The sequence below is a fragment of the Patagioenas fasciata genome, chromosome 1 (assembly GCF_037038585.1).
Source record: "Patagioenas fasciata isolate bPatFas1 chromosome 1, bPatFas1.hap1, whole genome shotgun sequence".
Classification (NCBI taxonomy): Eukaryota; Metazoa; Chordata; class Aves; order Columbiformes; family Columbidae; genus Patagioenas; species Patagioenas fasciata.
The window spans coordinates 128,423,930-128,449,066 of NC_092520.1; the positions used below are offsets into that span (position 1 = coordinate 128,423,930).

At 50.1% G+C, this 25,137-nt stretch overlaps 1 protein-coding gene and 1 pseudogene across 1 annotated transcript in view; one reads left to right on the forward strand and one right to left on the reverse strand.

Moving 5' to 3' along the window:
- The first annotated feature begins 82 nt into the window (after nt 1-82).
- On the forward strand, nt 83-3,276 carry LOC136105587 (protein Wnt-4a-like; annotated as a pseudogene).
- The window catches only part of ACRBP (acrosin binding protein), a 31,285-nt gene continuing 8,366 nt past the window's right edge, over nt 2,219-25,137 (reverse strand). The window contains exons 2-10 of the mRNA XM_071814559.1: nt 19,000-19,212; nt 15,561-15,655; nt 15,334-15,442; nt 14,784-15,201; nt 5,798-5,930; nt 5,398-5,574; nt 5,124-5,291; nt 4,966-5,052; nt 2,219-4,409 (exon numbers count right to left, since the gene is read on the reverse strand). Of these exons, the coding sequence (XP_071670660.1) occupies nt 4,296-4,409; nt 4,966-5,052; nt 5,124-5,291; nt 5,398-5,574; nt 5,798-5,930; nt 14,784-15,201; nt 15,334-15,442; nt 15,561-15,655; nt 19,000-19,195 (1,497 nt within the window). The 5' untranslated portion in view covers nt 19,196-19,212 and the 3' untranslated portion in view covers nt 2,219-4,295. The remainder of the gene's footprint in view (nt 4,410-4,965; nt 5,053-5,123; nt 5,292-5,397; nt 5,575-5,797; nt 5,931-14,783; nt 15,202-15,333; nt 15,443-15,560; nt 15,656-18,999; nt 19,213-25,137) is intronic.

The following is a 25,137-nucleotide window of genomic DNA, read 5'->3' on the forward strand; positions in this document are numbered from 1 at the left end:
CACCAAGACAGCCCATGGTCATTGCCCAGGGCAGGGGTTACCCGTGCTTTGCGAGAGCTGCTGCGAGAGCGACTGTTGAGCACAAGCAGTGGGAGGTCACAGGAGGGCATTCAGGTGGCTGCTGCACCGTGGCTGAAGGTGGAGTTTTGCCAGGGACAGGATGAAGATGGTGTGGCTCTACTTGGTGCTGGTCCCTGTGCAGCACATTCTTGCTGTGACCTGGCTGTAAGTATGCTTTGCGCTTGTATTATTTGGATTGGAAAGTCACCTGGGGAGGGGCTGTCTCCCAGGAAAACAGATTTGAGAGAAAAGGGTGGAAGAAAGAACCTGGGCAACCCAAAGGCAGCACATTAGGAGGGCCATCTCTAGGAGCATGAAGAGAGAGGGATGATGAAGCTGAAGAAGACCAGGGTGGGGAGCAGGAATGTCCAATTTGGCATAGACAAGAGGCAGTACATCCCCTTCCCTGCCCTGGTTCTGCTCTAACATAAGGCTATAGAGGGATAGTCCTGCACAGACCTGGCCTTGGCTCTAGCCTCTCTTGCCACTGACTCTCTCCCCTGCCCCACAGGTACCTGGCCAAGGAGCCTTCTCTGTGGATGGTCCTCCAGGATCCCAGTGCCTGTGAGGGTCTGATGGGGCTGGTGGAAGAGTAGGTCCGTGTTTGCCAGCGGCAGGTGGAAGCCATGGATGCAGTGAAGCGAGGCGCAGAGCTGGCTGTTGAGGAGTGCCGGCATCAGTTTCACACTCACCGGTGGAACTGCTCCACCCTGCAGGGGCTGCAGGTCTTTGGCAAGGTTGCCATCCAAGGTCAGCGAGGAGGAGATGGTGCAGGCAGAGTTGGCATGGGGTCCCTTCAGTGTGTCCATGGGGTATGCTTGACACATTAGCTTTTCCTGGGCTAGTGTTCAAGTGCCACACTGGAACTAGCCCAAGAGTGGCCATTGCCTTCCTCTACAGGCTAACAAAGCTGTCAACACAGAGCAAACTGAATCAAATGCACATACTGTTACAAATATTAATATTCTGGATAAACTTCTTTCTCATTTGACCAGGCTTGGCTTTTTGGTCCCATCTGGATGATTCTGGGTACCAGCTCTGCAGACTGATGGATCTTCTCCTCTACCTTGCCACCAGCCCAGTCCTTTGGAGTAGCAGCTCAAATCAAATATTTTTCTCTGAAGCTGCAGTCCCTTTTTAATGCAGGCCAGGAAAAAGGATCTGCCTGTATCCCCAAAACAGCATGGAACAGATTTTGCATGTGTTTGTACAGAAGGAGCTATGAGCAGGGTCTCTCTGGCTCCCATTGACAAGGTGGCAGGATCCTCCCTGACAAAGCACTCTGCATGGGAATCTCAGCCCCTGATGTGCCACACCATGGCTCCCCTTTCACTTCTCTTGGGGACCGCTGACTTCTCTCCCTCAATGGGACACCCAGTTCAGGAATTGAGGGTGCCCAACGTGAGGGCACTGAGCCAGAAGAACCCCACAGAACTGTCCCCCTTGCTAGCTCCAGGCCTTGGGAACTGCAGCATCCTGACAGCGATTTTTCCCAAGCAGTCCTTATCTGAATACACCCTTCCTGCATGCAGTCACAGCCTCTTTCCAACCCGCCATGTCCTATTGATGCCTTCCCCCTCCACAGACTGGTGCCACTTCTTGCCCCACTGCAGGCACGCGGGAGTCTGCTTTCATCCACGCCATCTCTGCCGCCAGCATTGCCTTTGCTGTGACTCGTGCCTGCAGCCGTGGGGAGCTGGAGAAGTGTGGCTGTGACAGCAAGATTCGAGGAGTCAGCCCAGAAGGTGAAAGAGGAGGCTGGTGGCAGGAAGGGGGTGGCAGAGGAGAAAATCCATGGGGGAGACACTCACCATGGGGTGAGGGCACCTCAGCCCTTTAGGAGTTCCTCACAGGGGTTGTCCCTCTTCGCCTCATGGTTGCTTTCGCTCTGCAGGTTTCCAGTGGTCAGGCTGCTCTGATAACCTGTCTTATGGCATTGCCTTTTCTCAAGCCTTTGTAGACAACCCTGAAAGGAACCGTGGTGTGTCCTCCAGCCGAGCACTCATGAACCTGCACAACAACAAGGCTGGGAGGAAGGTAAGGGCAGGAAAAAGGGCTGGGAAACAAGCCTGACTTCAGGGGCTTCTGCCTGGCTAGATGGAGCTTGGTCCAGGCTGTTACCCCAAGAAGCAGTTTGGGGCAGCCACAGGTTCCTAGAGCAGGTCTGTGTCCTGCTGCCTCTCCTCAGCCCAGCACTGTGCTGCTCACACCAAGCTGGCTCCTCACCTGTACAGAGGAGGGTCCCAGCCTCCCCTTATCTGCCTCTGTGCAGAGTCATTTTCCCCACAGAGTCCATTTGTGATTTACCTCCCTTGGAATTTTCTGCAAAGGAGATCAGTCTCACTGTCCCTCCTGTCCCTCCTGAGCAAAGACTCTGTAAGGGCTGCTCTAAGATCTGGTCCCTTGAGCATCCTCTGGCTCTGCACAGATCTGTTCCTCTTCCCCACAGTCAGTCCCCATTCCTGAGGGTCACAGCAGGTCCCTGTCTCTTCTGCTGCCTCAGGGATTTCTCTTACAGACTCAAGTCAGCCTGTCTCCAACAGAGTGGATTACCTTCTGTGTCATATTGGCTTGGCTTAAAAAGACTTTTAATGAGCCTTCCTTTCCTTCCCTTCCCTTGGGCTCATCCTGCCCTCCAGTCCCACGGGAGGTCTGTGAAGGAGCAGTGCCTGCTGGGGTGCCCGCAGGCATGGGAGGTGTAGAGCAAGGTGTCCCAGGTCTGACTGGCAGCTGCCTTCTGCTCCCCAGGCTCTCCTGGCCTACACGAAGGTGGAGTGCAAGTGCCATGGCATGTCTGGTTCCTGCAAGGTACGCACGTGCTGGAAGGTCATGCCTCCTTTCCGCAAAGTGGGCAACATCCTCAAGGAAAAATCTGAGGGGGGGACAGAGGTTCACCCCAAGCGGGTCGGTTCCTGCAACCTCCTGGTGCCCAAGAGCTCTTGCTTCAAGCCCTACACAGCTCATGACCTGGTCTACCTGTTGGCCAGCCCAGACTTCTGTGACTGGGACCCACAGCGCGGTGTCTTCGGTACTTCTGGCCGCCAGTGCAACCGGACATCCCTGGCTATGGATGGCTGTGAGCTCCTGTGCTGTGGCAGGGGCTTCCAGACGGCCCAGGCGGAGGTGGTGGAGCGATGCAGCTGCAAGTTTCGCTGGTGCTGCTCCATCAAGTGCAAGCAGTGCCGGCACCTGGTAGAGGTGCACAGCTGCCGCTGAGGGGAGCGCACCTGGGCGGTGGGAGGCTGAGGGTGGCTGTAAGGAGAGGAAAAGCCCAGGGAAAGACATAGGGAAGCAGGGGGGCATGGGGGAGACACACAGCCTGAGAGGGAGCAGAGGAGATGTGAGGTTTTGCTGCCCTGACGGAGAGCAGTCCCTGGTGCTTGGGGAGCCATCAGCTCCCGGGTGTTCCCCACACAGCATGCTCTTGACAGCCTCTTTCGGCTTTTTTGTGGTTTGAATTATTTTTCTGGAAGGAGAGTTGGAGGACACAAGCCCAACGAACTCTTAAACTTTAGAAATAAACCAGCTGCGATGGAAAGCAAATTGTGTATGTCAACTCCTACTTCATGCGCTGCATTTCTGACCTGGAGGGTGCCTGGCTCTGCTCCCTCCTGTGGGCTGGGAGGAGATGAAGCCACACTGAAGTGCTCCTGCTCAGCAGCCCTGGGCTGCAGCGGCTGAGAAACACCAGTGAGAGGAGCAGGGGGGAGTGGGGACCCACCTCGGACATGAGAGGGGTCACTGAGAAGTGTAATAGAGCAGCAGCATCAGAGAGAAGGCAGCAAATTAGGTTTGTGGGATAAATGGGTTCTTTATATAGTAAGACTCATCCTTGGGAGATCTGTCGGGTGGTATAGGCCTGCAGGGGCAGGGAGGCAAGAGTTGGCTGGGGATTTCAGACAAGGATGCTTGGGTCACAGGCTCTAAATCCAGGTTCCCAGGGCTGATGTCTTCTCTGATGCTCAGCGCTTCTTTGGCTGGAGAAGATGTTTTCAGGAGTAGTTCTAGCAGGTGCTACAGTGAAATGCTGTGGAGTGAGGCTCCCCTCATGGTGTGCCACTGCCGCACGCACAACACAGGTACTCAAAAGGTGAGATGTGGCCATGATGAGCTGGCTGGCCAGCAAGGGTTTGGGAAGAGCTGTCCAAGTCTATCCAGGCTCTCTGCCCCACCACAGCCCCAAGGAACCTGCTCCGGAGACCTGAGCTTCCTGAGCATCTCCCCACTACTGTGCGTCACCCCTTGGTGAGGCTGAGGTATCTCTGGCGCCACAGCCGCACCTCCTCCTCTCCCTCCTTCTCACTCAGCACCCGGTACATCTTGTTTTTGTGGCAGCTGCGGCGAGACACCTGCAAGGAGAGCCTGAGTTCATACAGGATTTCCCCCAGGGAAAAAGGACCCTCATGATGGATGGCATCTGAAGTCTGGGATGATGGGGGTACCAGAGGGAGGAGGGGAGAACCAGCTAGGAAGTGGGAGGGAGAGGATGATAGCTGCACTGTGTGCTTCCTAAGATACAGCTAGTCCTCTGTCCTGCTCCGGTGTTTTTTGGCTTTTGTTACCATCTAGGAAGCACCTAGTAGGTGGGGGAGACCCTCCCCTGCAGGGATATACAGGGTTACTCTGACAGGTGGGAGGCTCCCCACAGCTCCTCTGTCTCAACATTAGTGGCTGTCTCCCCTGCCATCTCTTACAGTGTCTGTACAAATCCCACCACCTCAACTACATGCCAACTGCACTTGGGTCACTATTTGTCACCCCCCTCCCCTCAGCCACACTCAATTCTGTTCTACTGGAAGCGAAAAGCAGTGGGCCAGTGAGTTCTGCAGGGACTTGGTGCTGGCTGTGGAGGGACCAGATATGGAGGAGACGGCTGTGTAAAGGGCAGTGCTGGCTGCTTCTCACCCTCTGGTTGTAGAGACTCAGCTGGAGGCACTGGTGGCTCTTGAACACGCAGTAGCTGGGGTGCTGAATTCCGTCCGAGTCACAGATCTGGGAAGATGAGAATGAAAGCCAGGGAATAAAGAGGAGAGAAGGGATGGGAGCATCTACCGGCCACTGACCTGGCTCGGGGTATCTCCGTCTTGGAAGGCAGTGTACTCTGCCTTCAACCACAGGGTCACACGAGGGTCCTCACAGCTGTGGGTGGCTATCCGGCTGCACCAGTACTCCATCCTCAGCCCTCTGAAAACCTCCATGCCATAGTAGTCTGAGGTCTCTGGAGAGCTGGTCTGCAATGAGGTGGGATAAAGAAAGCTGTGCTTCTTCCTCCCCTTTCCCACCACCCAGTGCAGGCTTCTCCTCAGAGGTCAGCGGGACACGCAGCACGCTTGGTACCTTGTCTGCAGCCTGGTACTGGGCTGAGATCTGAGGGTTGATGTAGGGGATGAAGCCACCTGTCTTGCAGTGAACACGGTTCAGAATTTTGATGTTCTGACACTGCTCCCTCTTCAGCGAGCAGAAAGCGCAGGCAGGGCAGAGGTCCACGTGATGCCGTCCGAGGCTGTCACACACCTAAGGTGGATGCAGTGGGGAGGTCAGGAGGGAAGGAGGAGAGCGAGGAGCTCCCTTATCCCTGGCTTGGACTTCATCTACCTGGTCACCCAGGTCAGCTTCTCCCAGGAGGTGGCACCTGAAAGGACAGTGCTGGCGAGCTATGGCTGCCAGAGCATTGTGGTCAGCACTGCAGGGAGCCCTGCACACAGTGGGGGTCAAAGGTGGACCTCAGCATCTTTACCGAATCTCCGAACCCAAGGATTCTTTCTTCCACTTCCTTCCAGGCCTGGGTGACCACCGATGAGATACAGTTTCCCTCCAGCATCGCATAGCACAGGATTGTCACTGCCTCATTCTTCTTCAGGGCTAAAAGGCTGACAGAGAAAGGGATGGAGGAAGTCAAGTCTTGTCTCTTGTCACAAGCTGAAGAGATAGACCTTTAGTTAAAAACTGAAAGGGTGGGAAAAAACCCTAAAGCATAGCAAAAAACTCTTCCCAAAGAAACCTTGGACTCTTGGCCAAACTGCATGGAGGAATGGGGTATCTGCAGAGTCCGTACATGCCTGTGTAACACAGAGGCTACAGGGGGTGTTTGCATTTGGGTGCACATGGGACGGACTAGACGAGGAGCACAGCTCAAGGAACTTTCCCAGGGGCCCTCAGCAGCTGCTGTTTAGTTTTGTTCATCCAAGTGCACAGCAAGGAGATGGTTGTTAGAAGTCTGCTGAGTGTTGGCCATGGAGCAGCCCCATTTGAGTCTGCAGTATGTAACTTACTGAGCCTCCCTCCTGGTTGAGACAATGTATTTGACAAAAAGGAGAAAAATTGGTAACAATAAATACAATGTTAATCCAAACTGTTATAGGAAGCTAAAGGTAGAAAATTCAAAGACAGTGGGATAAGGACAGTAAGAATTATTTTGCAACTCTTAGGAGCAGTAGAAATCATAGACGTGGTACAGGACTGCTATGAGAGAGGAGCAGTGTAAATTATCAGCCATGATGCAAAAGAGGTAAAAATGCTCATTAAATATTTGTCTTTCACGTCTGGAAACAAACCCAGTGATAAATAAACAAACTTTGATCTGGCCAAAAGCAAGAAGATGAGGGCAGGAATTGCTCTTAAAATCTATGCATGGGCTAACCTATTTGAGAGGTTTTCCTAAGAGTAGCTGAAACTTCTTGGAGACCTTCAAATTAGCATGTAAAAAATTAAAAAGAGATGCAGAACCTGGATGAAGGTCATGAAAATGAGATTTCCTAAGGCCTGGAAAACTTTATCCCAAAGCAAGAAGCTAGGAAAGCTTTATTTAGCTGAGCAAAGACACTCATGGGTGGCCACTCAGTCAGTCAGTACTTTTACCAAGGTGGGGATCAGCTGGAAGGCTCTCTTCATCAGCAGATGGAGGACAAATGACTTTTGGTGACTGGAATTTGGGGTGAGAGCCATTCAAACCAGAAATTAGCTGCATGCTCCTGACATGAAGAGTCTTTAGCATGGGAGCAGCTGATGGGGTGGTTTCTCTGCAGCTTGGAGACTTCAGAAAGATATCCCAAATTTGTCTTAGGAGAAGGGTTTGTAGCTCAGCCACATGATACTGTTTTTCCTCCAGGGCTCACCAGGCATGGCTCCACATCCTGTGCTGAGCAGGAAGGCCAAGGCAAGTGATCAGAGCAATTGCCAGGCCTAAAGGCTAAAAGAGATCAACCTCCCCGTTGTTAAGCTCTTGTGATTACGTGGTGTGTAAAGAAATTGAGTTGTAAGGAACGACTGGTGTTCACAGGTCAATGGACATGCAAGAGGCATGCACTGTATGCACAGGAACACGCGGATGCCTGGCATTTGCACGGGGTTTTGGTGTGTGCTCATGTAAAAGAATGTGGATGAGCGTCAGGGCTACTAATAGGAAGAAGTTCTGTGGAACCTCCTTAATAGATCCCTGGGCCCTGCCACAGACCATGGATGAAGGAGCTCACAACAAGTAATCTGCACTTGCAGCATGTCAAAAACAAGTGGTCCTGTACCCAAACAGTTCACACTAACCTGTAGCAAATGAGTGTGTCAGGATATCTGAAGGCACCTCTCTCACTTAAATAGAATTATAGAATCATAGAATCATTATGGTTGGAAGAGACCCCCAAGATCATTGACTCCAACTGTTAATCTAACGCTGGCACTAAACCATGTCCCTAAGAGCCTCATCTACATGTCTCTTAAATACCTCCAGGGGTGGTGACTCCACCACTTCCCTGGGCAGCCTGTTCCAATGCCTGACAGACCTTTCTGTGAATAATTTTTTCCTCATATCCAATCTAAACCTCCCCTGGTGTAACTTGAGGTCATTTCACAGAATCACACAGAATCACAGAATGTTAGGGACTGGAAGGGGCCTCCTTTTGTCTGATCACTCATTACCTGGGAGAAGAGATCAACACCCTCCATGCTACAGCCTCCTTTCAGGTAGTTGTAGAGAGTGACAAGGTCTCCCCTCAGCCTCTTTTTCTCCAGGCTCAACAGCTGCTCCTCACCAGACTTGTGCTCCAGGCCCCGCATCAGTTTCATTGCCCTTCTCTGAATCTCTCTAGCACCTCAATGTCTTTCTTGTAGTGAGGGGCCCAAAACTGAACACAGGATTAGAATTGCAGCCTCACCAGTGTTGAGTACAGGGGGATGATCACTCCTCTAGTCCCGCTGGCCACACTACTGCTGATACAAGCCAGGATGCTGTTGATCTTTTTGACCAAGATACCACAAGAGAACCTGGAAGATCTTAATCACAGGAAATACGAGTGCTAGATTTTTTAAGAGACCTTGCAGTCGAACATTTTTTATCACAATGCAGCTGAAGTTGTTTTAGCTTGCATCGAAGCAAGTGAAGATGTTCCTTTAACACACTGTCCTCTGATGTGCTGTGGACACACTGCAAATGTCATTCTGTGGGTACAAGCATGTGAACAAATCTCTGTAGTGCCAATCCACAGCACATTAACCACATCCACTGATAAACTGAGGACAGCTGAAAACACGGAAATCTACATATTGCAACCCTGTGCATCTCTTGCTGCAATGCACCACAGTGTGACCAACCTGGTCGGAGGTTTGGGGAAGGACAGTCTGAATTCAGAGAGGATAAAAGAATGCAAACCGAGGACAGCAGTGACAGATACCAACACTTCCAGGCAAAGCTGGAAAGAATTAGAATGTGCCAGTGAAAGAGAGAAACAAAGCCCACCCAACCTACAGAGAGCACTTCCATAACTTGTAAGATCCTTTTTGTCCACTCCTCCATCCCATGGTTCCACATGATCCCTTTTTTCTGTTTTGTTTTTCTTTTTGTTTGTTTCCTCTGTAAACATTCAGACCATTTAGGATACCAAGAAGAACAGGAAATTTTAAATTCAGAGCAAAATGTGTGTTCTTATCCCACTTGAAAATCTTGTATAAGGTTGTTCATTCAACACTCTCAGCATTTTTCTGTTACTGGGACCTGGACATCACTGAGAGAAGAACCAGTGACAGGCCCCAAGGAAGAATGAGTGACACCTCCCGAGGCACACCTGGCATTTCTCTTTCCCAAAGGATTGTTCTTTCTGTGGGGATTACCTAACACTGAAAATTTCTCTCTTAAGCAGTTGTAGCCCAAGAGAACAAGTGTTCAGTCCGCTTTGCTGGTAAATCTGTGACAGCCTAAGGGAGTCCCTGCAACCACTCAGATGCTTGACTGCTTCAGCACAGTAGGATTTTTGCCTTCAAGATTTGGTAAACTGTCTGGGTCATCTTGATGTGACTCACAAATTTTAGTTAATGACCTTGATAGTATTCTCCAAATTTATCTGAAAGGATTTATCCACAATTATGTCATTATTGGCTATTGTTCCACTACTTGCTTATTATTCTGGTGGCACATTGTGATTTGATTGCTTCTTCATCACACCAGGATGATCAAGCCAGTAAAGTGAGAGGCACATTAACAGTGATTAAAAATGATATGAATAGCTCTGATGTTTTCATCACTGAGGTAGAAAAAAGAAGAAAACTGTCCAGCTTGCTGTACTTTTTTTTAAAAATAGCAAATAAATAACAACCTGAGGCTTAGAAAGCAACTGCTAATAAATGGGTTTAACAGCCTTTGCTTTCTGCAACACATATAGTGGTCCCATAAGTGCAGCCTGAACAAGATGCAAATAGAGGATTACAGGCAAAAGAGGCAGTAAAAGGGAACTTTTTCTGAAAACAGTGCTTCCATAAGTAGCTCATAAGTAGCGATAAAACATCTGCTGAGTGTTGATGACCTACTTGTTCAGAACAGACACAAAGTCAGATGTGGGAGCCTCTGCTGCATGGCAAACTGTAGATTTATAGACCATGTTTGATATCATTAGCTCAAGTAGATCAGAAAGTCCTGCATTCCTGTGTACCACCTACTGACACTTTGCTGTTGGCCATGTGTGCAAATGCACATGAAGTGTGTCTGTAACATAAGCTCACCCACCCAGGAAAATGAGACATGCGTTTAGCCTGAGGTTACCAAGAAATCCTGTTGTTCTCTCTGTCACATCCATTTCCTCCCCTATCTCTGTTCTCCATCTCTTCTGTGAGGCTTTCTGACCTCAGAGTTGCAAATGTATGAGTTGGTTTACCGCTCTGGGGTGAGTGAGATGCACCTACATCATCCACAAATGACACCTGGCTCCTGAAAACAGCTTGTAAGTGTCAGGGGAATGGGTCTCACTCCACACCACCAGACCCAGGGATGGGTCCTGGGCTTCTTGCTCACTTGCAGGTACCTGCAATCATAGAATCATTTTGGTTGGAAGAGGCCCTCGAGATCATTGAGTCCAACTGTTAACCTAACACTGGCACTAAACCATGACCCTAAGAACCTCATCTACACATCTCTTAAACACCTTCAGGGAAGGTGACTCCACCACTTCCCTGGGCAGCCTGTTCCAATGCCTGACAAACCTTTCCATGAAGAAATTTTTCCTAATATCCCATCTAAACCTCCTCTGACACAACTTGAGGCTATTTCCTTTTTCCAGTTGCTATTTGGAAGAAGAGACCAACACCCTCCATGCTGCAATCTCCTTTCAGGTAGTTGTAGAGATTGATAAGGTCTCCTCAGCCTCCTTTTCTCCAGACTAAACAGAAGACCCAGTTCGCTCAGCCGCTCCTCATCAGACTTGTGCTCCAGACCCCTCACCAGCTTTGTTGCCCTTCTCTGAACTCTCTCCAGCACCTCAATGTCTTTCCTGTAGCGAGGGGCCCAAAACTGAACACAGGGTTAGAAGTGCAGCCTCACCAGCATTGAGTACAGGGGGAATCCACAATGCCATGGCACTAGGTGCACCCAGGGTCTATCCCTGGTTCCTCTTCTGGTGATGCCCAGTGCCCCAGCATTGCTCTTTGGTGCATCCAGCCGCTTTCCCACTGCTGCACTGGGGCTCTGTGTCCCATCACAGAGGCGTTACAGGCTAATGGTGCAGACCTGGTGGAGTATAACATCTCTGCTGCTGGTTCTCTACACTCGCTGACATGCTGCTGAGGTGTTTGTGGATGTACAGAAGTTTCACCATGCATCAGGGAAAGTGACAGGTCTGTCTAAAGCGATTTCCTAATGCAAATCGCTCCCCAGCTTAGTACCTCTGCACATTACTGTCCTAACCGCTGCCCTGGAAAGGGCCCAACAGGCACTGGGAGGCAATGTTTCAAAGAGAATGTGTAAAAAATATAATTAAAAAGAATCTATGTGCCAAGATCAGTAATTGCTCAAAGGCAAAAGGAGAAGACTTCAGATAGAAGCCCATCTTGCTTTGGAATCTCAAGATATGGAGTGACATGCATAGAGCCTGCTTCAGCGGTATCTCTGAAGCATGCCGGTTAATGACATCACCTCTCCCTCAACATAATGACAAGGATTTGTGCCATTAACTTTCAGCTGCTGAACCTCCCCAGTAGTGCCTTGTCATGACTTCCTTTTCACAGCTAGCCATGCACAGTAGCAATATGGAGGCACTAAAATTTGCTGAGGCCTCTCTAAATGTCCAAAAGATACTTTAGCATCATCCAGAAGTGACAGCTGGTTCATGAAAGCAGCTGAGAAATGTCAGGGTCCCATCCCTCATCACCAGACCCAGGGTAAAAAAAAGTAATTGCGAGGGGGTGATGGTAGTTCAAAAAGAGAGGTTTTTTTCTGGGGATGGTATTTTTTAGTGAAGGGTCTGGTCTTAAAATTAAAGCCTCTGGGGATGAAGCACATGAGCATCACAGGGCTGCTTGGAGGAGTAAAGCAAGAGGAGGAAGGTGCAGCTGCCAGGAAGCATTGGCTTGGCCTTGCTGGGGAAGTTGGGCTCATGTGAACCAGGAGTGTCCACACACAAATACCAACAGGATGAGGTCTGTATCCGGGACAGCCGTGATGCTGACAGGGCCGGAGGGGTCATAGCAGGCAGACAACACAACAGCGGGAAGCCCTGGGAAAAAAGGGAAATGCAATTCTTGTATGCAAACAGAAGAGCGGCTAAGGGAAGGGAGGTTGAACTTCTACATACCTAGCTGCAGAAACCCTGCACTGAAGGGTACATGCAGAGCTGGAGCATGTGAATGGTTTAAAGGGAGACTGAAAATTGCCACAGAAAATGAGGGCTGCATAGGTGTTACAATCTAAGAGCTACAGAGCTCTTTTTAGCTTATTGCAAGACTGAATCATGGTATATAGGTAACTTCAAGGAGAAGAAATACAGAGAAATAAGTAGCTCTTTAATCTTGGGGCAGAAAGCACAATAAAGACTGAAAACTGAAAATAAGTGCAATAAGAGACATTCTTTCTCCCCTCCTCCCAAAAGATTCACTGCTAGCAGAAGGACCACAAAAGCCTGCTGCAAATTCTTCACCTTGTTATACTGCTATCTTTGCCCTGTCTCCCTCTAAAGGTCACAGTTAGCTTCATCGGGTAGTATGAAAGCTCAAAGAGCTACCAGAGCAGCTGCCAGAAACAGGGGTGAGTGAGAAGGGATGGATGGACTTAAGACCCTAGGGAAAACAGGCAACCCTGGGTTCAGTGCCCCTCACAACCTTCTCACCCTGTGTTCAACCAGGAGTTGAATGGCAGCCGTGTGCACCAACCAACCCCACCCAGCATCGTTCCTCTTGCTGGCATGCCTCCAAGCATTTTGCCCCTTTTTTAGGTCACACTTTGAAGTCCCTTTGAGAGGAGTCAGGATGTGGCGAGCAGCAAAGCTGACAGGCGCACTCTATCTTGCCTTTTTATCCTCACTTGTGTTTAAGCTTTGCTTAGCATGATTGACGGGGCTCCACTGCCAGGTTACAGACACACAGTCAGCATTAGTGTCTTTGAGAATCTCTGCAGCAGAATAGCGGGTGTCATCTGCAATCACAGCAGTCTCTCAATAATCCAAATATAACTAAATCAGAGCAAGGCTCAATTTCAGAGGCAAGGAAAACGAACATATCCTCAGTGAAACATCATTTTGTCTTAGAGTACATACACCAGGGAAAAATTGCCAGGCAGTAAAAACCTCCAACAAGTATTAGGAAGGAGGATGACATAAGTTACAGACTTGCAAGAGAACAGCTATAGTTTCAACAACATGATGCAATCCATTTTTCCATGCAGAAGTGGGATCTCTGGCTCAACTGTAGTAGTATGCAATGCTTTTAATAGAAACCACAGATGTGCAATCATGCACGAAACCTGTGTACTTACAGAAACATCACTAGCCAGCAACAGAGTGAAACCAAAATGACTTCTCTGTGAAAACCACATCTAGACAACATTTTTTCTTTCCTCTTGACAAGCAAAATAACCTTTGCATCTCAGTCAAAGCAAGTGGTCTTCAGCCACAAAGTACTAAAAGATCCAAAAGTAAATTTGAGTGAAAGCACATTATCCTTTTGCAGGTCTTTTCTGTTTGGTCTCACCAGCCCAAGCTGCCTGAGGACAAGGTGAATGGATCCTGACAGATCAGCTGAGAAGAGCTCAAGATGCTCGACAAGCTCCTGAAGCATCACTAGGCCAGAGGAACTAAGAAGGGTGCATTGAAGGATTGCAACAAGCTGTTGCAGAACCCTGTGCTGAACTGGAATGCATCTGCTTCCAAAGCTAGAACAAGGAAACAGAAACCCCGTGGGGAAAGCGATGCACAGATCCAGGGCACAGAGAGGTGCATGTGCTCTAGGAGCTACAGTGGTCCTGCACAGCCAGGAGCCAAGATCTGTGCTCCTGGCTCTGTTTCCCAGCCCAGGGCTGCTTTTGCTCTACCTGGATGAGGACAGAGCACTTCTCAGGGTGCTCCTCATGTCAGACTGTTTTGAGAAACATCTGCTTCACATCGTGTGCAGAGAGGTGAGGTGCACCGTGAGACACATGTTTACTTCAGCCTCTGAAGGACCTGTGTTCACAAGGAAACTATTTCTGCAGGACATCCAAACCCCTGGGAGGTGTGAGCTGGAAGGAGGATGAGTGCGAATGTGATTGCACACTGCAGATCGCCACAGTGTGGGGATACATGTGCATGGGATAAAGCCCTGCCTGTGGATAAGGCCCAGCCTAAATGCACTTTGCTCAGGACCCACGGACAGTAACAGGGTCTGTTATGATAGGACAAAGGGTAATGGTTTTAAACTAAAGGAGAGGAGACTCAGGTTAGACACAACGAAGATTTTTTTTACAATAAGGGTGGTAATACACTGGCCCAGGTTGCTCAGGGAGGTGGTAGACGCCCCATCCCTGGAGACATTCCAGACCAGGCTGGATGGGGCTCTGAACAACCTGATCTAGTTGAAGATGTCCCTGCTCATTGCATGGGGGTTGGACTGGATAGCTTTGAAGGTCCCTTCCAACCCAAACTGTTCTATGATTGTGCGATTCTAAGACAGTTGTGAGTCATCACTGCCCTTGGGCTGCCACCGGGAACCACAGACAAAACAGAGGTACTTGGTGTGTGCACCTACAGCAGTGGTTCTATGATTTGGTGATTGTCAAGTGCTAAGCAGTGCTGGGTCACCCTCTCCCTGCTCACTCTGTGCTGGAGCAGTGAGTGTGTGAGGGTCTGCCCAGGTACATATCTGCTCTGTTTGGGACAGCTTGCTCCAGAAAGCCTGTGTGTGCTTGCTAGCTGCTCAGAGCAGGGACACGAATGCTGTGGGACTACCAGCCATCTTGCTTGTGGGACCCCACCAGGTGGGAAGATGGGTCTTCCCCTCACCTGCCATGGGGGGCCGTTTCCCGCATCCCTTCTTTGGTGTAGCCTGATGTGTTCCCTGGATCTGACTTGATGGCAGAGTCTGAAGAAGAGCCTTCAGTGCCCAGGGACGTCTCCAAGGAGAGGGCCAGGTGGATCAGCTGCCAGGTGCTGTGTTGCAGGTGTTGCTCCCAGATTTGCTGTGTCAGGGGAGGGGATCCCAGCCTGGGAGGCACAGGGGCAGGGGCAGGCAGGACTGGCAGGGCTGGTGGGGGCATAGGCAGCCTCCTGTCCCGCGGGGGTCTTGGCATTCCTGGCATGGCCATGCGGGGCTTCCTCGACAATGGGTTCTGTCTTGACAGTGCATAGGAGTACTTGAGGAGAGCATCCACGTTGGCGTTCAGCAGGGCATCAGCGGACAAGAGAGAAGCCTGCCCCAGAGCTGGGGAGAGAGTAGGATGAGGGGCTGAGAGCACCTTTCTGTGGTCAGCCAGAAAGCTGCTGGGGGGGAAGAGTAGCTACAGGAGATCAGCAGGAGGCCAGGGGCACCCAGTGCAGCTTGGTGCAGCTGTACCTTCTTCTGCAGGGGAGCTTTCACCCATTGACCAGGACCCCACCGTGTGGGGTTGCTCCGTCGAGAGGAAAGGGTCTTTTGGAAGAGCCAAACTCGGACATGGGATGCGCTGAGTGGAAAAAAGAGGGAGAAATACAAGTCCTGCTGTGTTATCTTACCTTCCTCCTCACCCCTTCCATCTCCCAAGAGGTATTCCCCCACGCCCCATCCCAAATCCCACTTCCCACCTTAATATAGAACTGGTGTTTAAAGCAGCGGTACTGGGTGAAGTGGCAGAAGGTCTGAAACCACGGTGCCTCTGGGAAGTCAGTGCAGACTGGCCCTGGAGAGGGGTGAATGAGAGATGCAGGATGAGGGCAGGCTGCAGGTTTTGGCATCTACACCCTTGGCCTGAGAGCAACAAGAGATGGGGACCTCTTGGATGCCTATTTTCAGAGTGGCTCATGGTTGAAGGGAAAGTTAAAACTGCTTGCCCCTGAGTGGAGATCACAGCCTTGTGCTGTTATAGCTCCTGATCCCAGGTGCCATGTGCACTTTCCCTCCAGACCACCTAGGGTTTCAGTTTGTTCTACCATTCTTCACATGGTTATCTTCCCTTTTACAGAGACCCAAACCTCCTGTTTCTGGGATCTGATAAGGACTCTATTATTAGTCCTTGAAGGGTTAGGAAAAAAAAAAAAGGCAAGTAGTGATGTGATGAGTTAAAAAGATGGTCAGATCAGGCCTGGGAACACCAGAGGAGACAGCCTCTTCAGGGCCAAATAGTTTGAGAGTGAGGCCAGCCCCTCCTTCCATGATCTGTAAACTCTCCTCTTCCACTTGTGTTTGCCCAACAGTTCCCTGTTGAACCAGGCAGGTCTCTTGGCTCCGTTCCTTGACTTCCTACGTGTCAGGATGCACTGATCTTGAGCTGGGAGCTGCAGCGTTTTGCTCCACCGCACAGCCACTACTTGCAAAGGAGCATTGCTGCTGTTGAGCAGGGGAGGAAGTGCAACCATTTGCTAACGGCAGCATTCGCCTGACTCTTGAGGGCTAGGATTGCATCCCCAGCAGCACATACCAAGCCAGATTTGAAGTATTACAGCTTGAAGGGTCCTGTCACAAACCATTCCTGTAATGACACAGAAACTTTCCATTTTGGGGTCGAGAGAGTAGAAAAAGTACAATTTAATTCCAGCATCTGGGAAGTGAAGACCCAGATAAAGTTTCCCATTGTCTGTCTTTGCTGGTCTCTTGCTTTTCACTCTGGCTCAGCTCCCCCACAGCCTGTTGAACACTGATGGCATTGGCCTAACAAGCAGCTTCCCTCCTTTGGCACTGAACCCCATCTTCTCTTTTCTCTCAGCTTATCTTCCCTATGGAAATATTCAGCTTGGGGCTGTGACACCTCCCTGGGGAGCCTGTTCCAGTGCTCCACCACCCTCTGGGTGAAGAACCTTTTCCTAATCCTCCAAATTTTCTCCAAATCCTCCTGCCATTCCCTTGGGTTCTGTCACTGGTCACCCGAGAGAAGAGATCAGCTCCTGCTCCTCCTCCTCCCCTTGTGAGGGAAGCTGTAGCCCCATGAGATCTCCCCTCAGTCTCCTCTTCTCCAGGCTGAACAAAACCAGTGACTTTAGCTGCTCCTCATGCGGCTTCCTCTCCAAACACCTCACCAACTTTGTAGCCCTCTTCTGGACACTCTCCAGTAGCTTTATATCCTTTTTATCCTGTGGCACCCAGAACTGCACACACTGCTCCAGGTGAGGCTGCACCAGTGCAGAGCAGAGCAGGACAATCACCTCCCTGGCCTGGCTGGCAATGCTGTGCTTGATGCACACAGGATATGGTTGGCCCTCTTGTCTGCCAGGAGACACAGCTGGCTCATATTCAACTTGCCATTGATCAGAACCTGCAGATCCTTCTCCATGGAACTGCTTTCCAGCATCTTGTTCCCCAGTCTGTATGTACAGCCAGGGCTGCCATGTCCCAGGTGCAAAATCCAGCACCTGCCCTGGTTGAATTTCATACAGTCGGTGATTGCCCATTTCTCCAATTTGCTCAGATCACTCTGCAGGGCCTCTCTGCATCTGAGAGTGTCAACAGCTCCTCTCAGTTTAGTGTCATTGGCTAACTTACTTAGTATTCCCTCAAGTCCTGTGTCCAAGTCATTTATGAAGACATTGAAGAGTGCCAGCCTTAAGATGGATCCCTGAGGAACCCCACTAGTGACTGGTCACCACCCCGACATAACCCCGCTTACTAGAACCCTCTGAGCCCGGCCCATCAGCCAATTACTCACCCACTGCATTATGTGTTTACACAGCTGTATGCTGGACATCTTGTCTAGGAGGATACCGTGATAGACAGTATCAAAGGCTTTACTGAAATCCAAAAAGATTGCATTGACAGGCTTCCCTTGGTCAGCTAGGTGGGTAACCTTGTCGTAGAACAAAATTAAGTTGGTCAGGCAAGACTTTCCCCTCATGAACCCGTGATGACTGGCACCAATGACTGCATTGTCATTCAGGTGTTTTTCAATAACTCCCAGAATAATCTTCTCCACAATTTTGTGAGTCTGTAGTTTCTGGGGAGGGAGAAGCCCAGGATCTGTTCCTGGGTCTGGTGATGTGGGGTGGGACCCGTCCCCCGACACAGCTGCAGAAACAAGAAAGAAATAGTTGCCCTCAAGCTGCAGTCCAAATAAGCACAGTTGGCTGATCATTCAGTTCATTGACGTTCATAGCTAAATATAAAGACATATTTTTTATGAGAAAATTGTTCCTATTTTTTTTCTCTGAAGAAAAATACAACAGAAGTAGTCCCAAGTTTTTCAGCTGCACAGATATAATTATGCCACTTAAATTCTCTGATGCAGGGGTGCAGGGAAAGTATGACTGCAAAGATTTAAGGGGTGCTGTTGCTATGGTGCTTTCTGAACTGGGATGTTTCTTGGCTCCTGAAATGTTAAACACTTAAGAAAGCAGCTTATCAGCTCAAGCTTTCTTAAAGGCCCATGAGAGCCCATGAGCCAAGCTTCTCTGTTAAACCTCAGATCAAGCTGGAAGAAGCTGGTCAGGTTGTAAGATGAACTGCTGGGAAGAGATAATGAACTTCAGTGAGCTCCAGAAAACTATGGCCAGTTTTTTTTCCCTGACACTCCACCGACAGACATGTGGAGAGACTGAAATGCTCAGCAAAGGGCCACCAAAGTGTCTGTGCCTTTCAGAACCTGACCTGCGAAGAGAAGCTGGGGCAGCTGTGCTTGTTCAGCTGGGCGAAAAGGAGATGGGGAGGTGAGTTAGTGGCAGCCCTCAAGGACCTGAAGAAAAGATACAGGGTGACAAAGTCAAACTCTTCTTGGTGGTGCCAGACAACACAAAAAGGAAAAAACTACAAACTCCTGCTTGGGAGGTCAGGACTCGCCATTAGAAAAAAGCTCTTTCCAGGAAAGCAGTGCAGTGCTGGAATGGATGCCCAGAGAGGCCACAAAACCAAACTCCCTTGAACAAAGCCAGGGTGCTCTAATGCTGGGAGTGTCCTGCTCCCAGCTGGACTTTGGGCTGGAGACCTCAAAATGACCCATCCCAACACCTCTCCAACAATTTTGTGGCACTTCAGGGGAGAGAAATATCTGGTGCTGCTCCAGCTGGGGCGATGCCCATGGGGGTGAGGTGAGGCACCTACCTTTGGGGACAAGGCCATGGTTCTCCCGCTGGTCCAGCCGCAGGATGGCAGGGCTGCGGCAGCCACGTGCCTGGCGCAGCCGGCAGAACGAGATCGCCTTCCAGGGAGGCCACAGGATGGCAAAGAAGCGCTGGTACTCGCTGTCTGACATGGGGCTGCCTGGCGCGGGAGGCCGCATCGGAGCCACAGAGGACATCAGCAAGGTCAGCAGCCCTGGGGAAGGAGGCAGGATGGGCTTAGCTCTTCCTAATGGGGACAAGCAGTGGGGGGAAACAAGAGTGGCTGGAGGGTGGGCCTGATCCTGTCCGCTGGTGCTGAATGGGGTTGCTGGGATGGGCTGGCCTGAGGTCTGCCTCCATCACCCCTGCTTGCAGGGCCCTAGGGGAACAAGTAGTCTGGGGAAAAAGGGGAAAAAAGAATAAAAAAGGAAAAAAAAAAAAAAAAAGAAGTAAAGAGAAAAAAAAGAAAAAAGAAAAAGGAAAAAAGAAAGGAGAAAAAAGAGTAGGAAATAAAAAAGAAGAAATAAATATAAAAGAGAAAATAAATGAAAAAAGAATAAAAAATGAAGAAAAAAGAGAAAAAATAAAATAAGAAGACTAATTTTAAAAATATTGGATTATTTTGTGAGTTTGGTTTGGTTTGGGTTGGAGGAGGTGTTCTGATTTGTTTGTTTGTTTTTATTTTTTTTCCCCACATAAGCCCCAGGCTCACTTGTCTGGGCCTCTGGAGGCCCCCCCATGGCACAGCCTCCAGTGCCCAACCCTGTGAGCTGCCTCCTACCCTATGTGGGGCTTGTGCCCCTCCCAGGAGACATCCCTCCATCATCTCTCTCTTCCCTCCAGCTGGGGCCCCATCTCGCCTGCCCCAGCATCTTGACAGACCTGGCTTTGCTCCCATGTCCCCTCCCTCCTGGGCAAGCAGAGCCAAGGGCTGTCATGGTCAGTGGGGCCAGCAGGGTGGTCTTGGCAGAGATGTGGGGCGGGAGCAGTGGGTGGCAGCAGCTGCAGGGGCTTCAGGCCTCCCTCTAGCCTCATCCCCCAGCTCTGAGGTGGCCCCAGGAGGGTGGCTGGGGGCCGAGTTGGGAGTCACTCACCCACCAGGCAGGGCAACCTCAACATGTCTGCCCAAGGATTCAGCACCCCTGTCCCACTTGGTGGTCCTGGCAACGGTGGAATGAGAAGGGGATGGCATAACAGCTGGGGAGACAAGGCCCAGGCTCCTGTCTGTGGGGTGTGAGATGGACACCCCAATAAGAAGGAAGAAACCGGGGACAAGACAAGCAGGAGTCAACCTGAGAGCTTCTGCCCCCACTCAGGGACACTGGTGGTGACTGGCAACAACCTGCAGCAGCACTGGAGACCTGGCCAGGCTACCCCTGGACTGAGGGCACCCCAAAAGCAGTACCTTCAGGGTACCTTGCACCCCAAAGCATTTCATGCTCTTCTGCAGGAGAGAGGGGACAAAATCTATTCCTGTTCCACGTGCAGGGATCAAGACGCATCCTGTGCCTCCCCAGGGAGCATCCCAGCACTGTCGTGTTTCAGGACACAGTGAGAAATGGGCTTGGTCTCTCCTGGGCAGTCATCTCGCTTTCTGAACACTCAGCGAGTCCTGGGAGTGCCAGTCTGTTTTCTTCTGCCTCGGGAGTGGGTGCCCCGATCCCCACTGTCTGCACATTGAAGTTTTCCCAGGCAAAACGGGGAACAGCACATGTAAAAGAGGCTTTGGGACCACCAGCATTGAGGTGCCCAGGGGCTGATTTTGAGGGGCACTCACACCCCAATACCCATGCCTTTACTGCAGAGAGCGAAGCGCAGGTCACAGATGCAGCAACCCATGTGTGCAGCCCATGAATCTCAACCAACACAGCAGTCCCTGTGACTGGGCACTTTTCTGACATGAGAGGGAAAGACACGACCGTAACCATCACGGGCACGCAGCTGTCAGGGTGGCTGGAAAGAAAATGCTTGGCACAGCAGCTCCAAGAACTGCATCCGTAAGCAAAATGCAGGGTGGCAGAGCAGCTTTGTGTACCCACCGCATCACCACCCAGCCTCAGCTTGGCTGCAAAACAACACCCTTTCAGAACTGAAAAGGAGCTGCTGGAAAAGTGGGCAAAGTTTTTGATGGTGTAGCAGGATGCTGCTGCAGAAGTAGCTTCTGTCACAAATCCCAGGAGATTTGAGCAGCTCTGCTGTATGCAAGGGCTGCACAGAGTGCTGCTGTGGATGTGCGGGCTGTGGTTGCAAGGCTGACGCATCACCTGCCAGTGCCCTAAGCAACCATCTAGGCTGTCAAGGTGAAAGCTCAAATCACTCCAGTCATGAAGTCCATTAGAAAGGTGTCTGGCAACAGCACGTAGCTCTGCAGGTCCTTGCAGGAGACAAGCTGTAGTTTGCTTTAAGATGTCTTGTTGGAAAGCAATGCCTCTGACAAGCTTGAAGCCCAAACATTTAACAACAGCACTGAATTTTAGGATGTATTTGCAGCTTCTTAGAAACACAGTGAGCAGGTGACATTTTCCAGCTAGCTCCCATGAAACAGGCAACACTGCTCTGACTTGGAAATTTTAGCCAATTCTTGTTCTTCCAGTCCTTAGCCTGAGACATACTGCTTATTGGCTGATTTTAGGTAACTCCAGGGCCTTCAGCTCCCTGACTCTGTTAATTGCCTCTGTTCCCCAGTGACAATAGTGTTGTCCTGATTTGAGCAGCTTCCCAAGGGAACTCAATGCTGACCTGAGTGGCTGATGGAAATGCATGACCTAGGACAGCACACCAATGTGGCGTGTCATGCGGTATTATTAATGTCTGGCAGGTGCTGGCTACACAGCCTGCGTCTGCATGTGTCAGCAAGAGATTTATGGTGTATGAAAATAGGAAACAAGAATGAAGGGACCAGAGTCCTCAGACATACACTGAGAGCTCAAACATAAGGCAGAAGATGAAGGAGCTGTCAAAGAAGTCATCCTTGGTTGATGGTTTAGTAGCAATGCCTGTGCGGGCCTACAGTATATTTCAAAAGAAGGCAGTTAGTGATGTGAGTGTGGGTTGGCTACTTAGCACTTCTCATGCACTGTGACATACCCTGGATTTGGTTCAGGTTGTCAGAATCCTTCAGGGGACTCTTAAGGTCTACAAGTGCATTGAGAAGCCAGCTAGCCTGCGACGTGCACCCAGACGGATCAGGAGACCACCAGTGCAGGAGACACTGCTGTGCTGATTAGCTAAGTTTGAATCAGCTGGTCATGGGGCACTTGTATTTTAAGTTTCTGCAAAAAAAAGTCCGTCATCTTTGGGGGAGGGATGAAAACAGGAGGAATAATAGTTTGGACAGGACACAAAAGCACGGCAAGCTGGAGGGGAGTCTGTTCCCCAGTGCGGCATCAAGCAATGAAAGTCATCAGTAATGCACAGCACAAGGGTGATATTAGTTCCAGTATTTTCTGATATCTGAGGGTTAACTTGGCACCTATATGGCTATACCACCAATGAGGCATTACAAGCTGTGTAATTCATACACTGAAGCAGATTTGCAGACTTGTTTTCAGAGCCACCACAAAATGGAGTTTCCTGCAGATGGTGTTCATGCGCCAGCCTGAGCTGGAAGAGCTGATGTGCGCAGCTGTCACCCCCAGGCCCATAGCCTGCCTGATGCCAGCAGTGGGGATGTGCGACAGCAGGATAACAACTCGCTGCTGTTACAAGGAAAGGAGCTGCATTTTCTATGTCTCTATCCAGTTGCTGTGTCAACTCTGAGCTTCGGAAGAGCCTGTCTGGTTTGTGAGGGATTACCCTTCAGCAGACAAGTTCCTCTTACAAGCCAGTCTTGTTGTTGTCTTCAATACCTGAATTATTTCTCAGTATTTTCTGTCCTGCATGTTCCTCTACAAACACCACCACCAAGCAGCAATCTCTGAAAATCTGTTGAAAACCCCAGAACTGTGGCTCACAGACCCTTCTTCTTGCTGCAAGGGTTATATTGCCTCTTCCTTCATCAGGCTGATAGAAAACATGACAGGATCAAGGTGAGTGCCCGAAAGTAGCATTGTCTTGGACAGGACATGCTAATGCAATGCCCCAACCCTTTGTTTCCCCTCTACCTTGTGCAGGTGCATGGTGCACAGCCCCTCAGACCAGGACAACCGGAGGCCATGAATAGAGATAGTAAATACAGCTAGAAGTGGCTGATCTCACCTCAGCAGCACAATGCCAAGCCAGGAATAGAATCACAGAACCATTTTGGTTGGAAGACACTTCTAAAATCATCGAGTCCAGCCATTAACCTAACACTGTCACTAAACCATGTCCCTAAAAACCTCATGTAGATGGCTTTTAAACACCTCCAGGGATGGTGATTCAACCACTTCCCTGGGCAGCCTGTTGCAATGCCTGATAACTTGTTCAGCGAATAAATTTTTCCTAGTATCCAATGCCTCCGATTGCCTCCCTTGATGCAACTTGAGGCCCTTTGCCCTTGTCTTATCCTATCCTATCAAACAATGGACCAACGGGGAGAGGGTGACTGCAGAGCCAGGTCATGGAGGTGTGTAGCATGGTTTTTTCAACATGCACACTAGCCTAACTCACCAAGAAAAAAAGCACACTGAGGCACACAGAGCACTTAGCTGAAGATGTCTAATGTTTGTTAGACTGTGTCAGATACGTGAATTAGATTGCAGGCAGCAGGGGGGGAAAGATGTCTGATCAGTTCAAGAAACACATGAAGACAGACGCTACAAAGATTAGGTGTGAATTCCAGACTCGGTAACTTGTCAAGCAACATCCCTAGAAAGCATGTGTCTTAAATAATCTGAGTTGTAAGCAGAGATAATAAGAAAATGCTTCCAAATCCACCTGTTGTGGAAAAAATGTGATTTTAGGAAATTCTGGTCAAAATACCTGAATCTGTTTTCTCATGTTAGCTGGAGTGAAAAAACATCAGAGTACTGGTACATTCATAATGGTACTGTTAACTGCAACATGTTTGTGTATCAATATGTTGTTAAAAAGAAATGCTAGGCTCTTTGCTTATGGAGGAAGCTGTGAGCAATTCTGCTTGTGTAGCTGTTAGGATGAACTACGGAAGGGGCCAGCAGAGCCCCTGAGAGACACCAGCTCGTGTTCCTTCCACAGCATTAAAGAAAAGGGAAAACTGTGATACCTGCATTTATTAAAACACACACCCAAGAGAACAGTGGCACTGTGAATGGGTAGAGAAGGGTATGCAAAGCCAGTCACAGTTCCCCAGCAGCATCCTACCTCTTCTCCTCCATGGATGACAAAATTCAACAGCAATGGGTCCAGGTCTCCTTGGGTTCCTCTCCTTTCTCCAGCCAGGCTCACTTTCTTGCTGGATCCCAGTTCCCAGGGCATTTTGTTTTTCTCTGGTCTCAGCAACCAGCATTCATTTGGCAGCTCCCAGGAACCCAGGCTTGCCCAGGTGCCCTCGCACTGTGGTGGCTACAGCTCTATTGGTGATGCCGCTGGGTCTTACTTGAGTGTGCGGCAGCTTCGAGCAAGAGCAGGCTTGCTCTGGTCACCTCAGGAGCGGGACAGCACAGAGCAGCCTCCCCACTGAAGCCACACTGGCACTGTGTGGCAGTTGCACATCCGCAGGTGAGATACAGAACCTCCAACAGGGCAGTTTGATGGCTCTGTAGCACCTTTTGTGCCCCACTGTGCCTGTCCCTACACACACGCCAAGACTGCTGACAGTCACATCTTCTCCTCTCTGGGACATCGTGTCTCCTCACGTTCACCTCCCACCACCTCAGGGCCAGGAGGGGTGAGACTCTCGGTCAGTAGACAGGGTCCTCAACAAAGGAGGTGCCCAAAGAAGCTGGGAAGTTTCTGGATCATGCTTGTAATGACCAGAGCCAGATCCAACCAGGCTATAAAAAAGGGCCCCCATGGAAGGCCCGCTTTAAGTGGTCTTCTGGGAGCAGCAGGTCTGTGAACTGGAGCCTTGCCCTTAGACTGGGGCACCATTTAAAGAGAATTCCTGGGATTGAGAGTCCTCACCTTCTTGGCTATATCCTTGAGTGAGCCCTTGCCCACCTGGGTAAGCAATTATTTTCTGCTGGGTACCCTTGAGTGAAAGAGGCCTCTAGTTCTGGGTTTTTTTTGTGAGTGCATG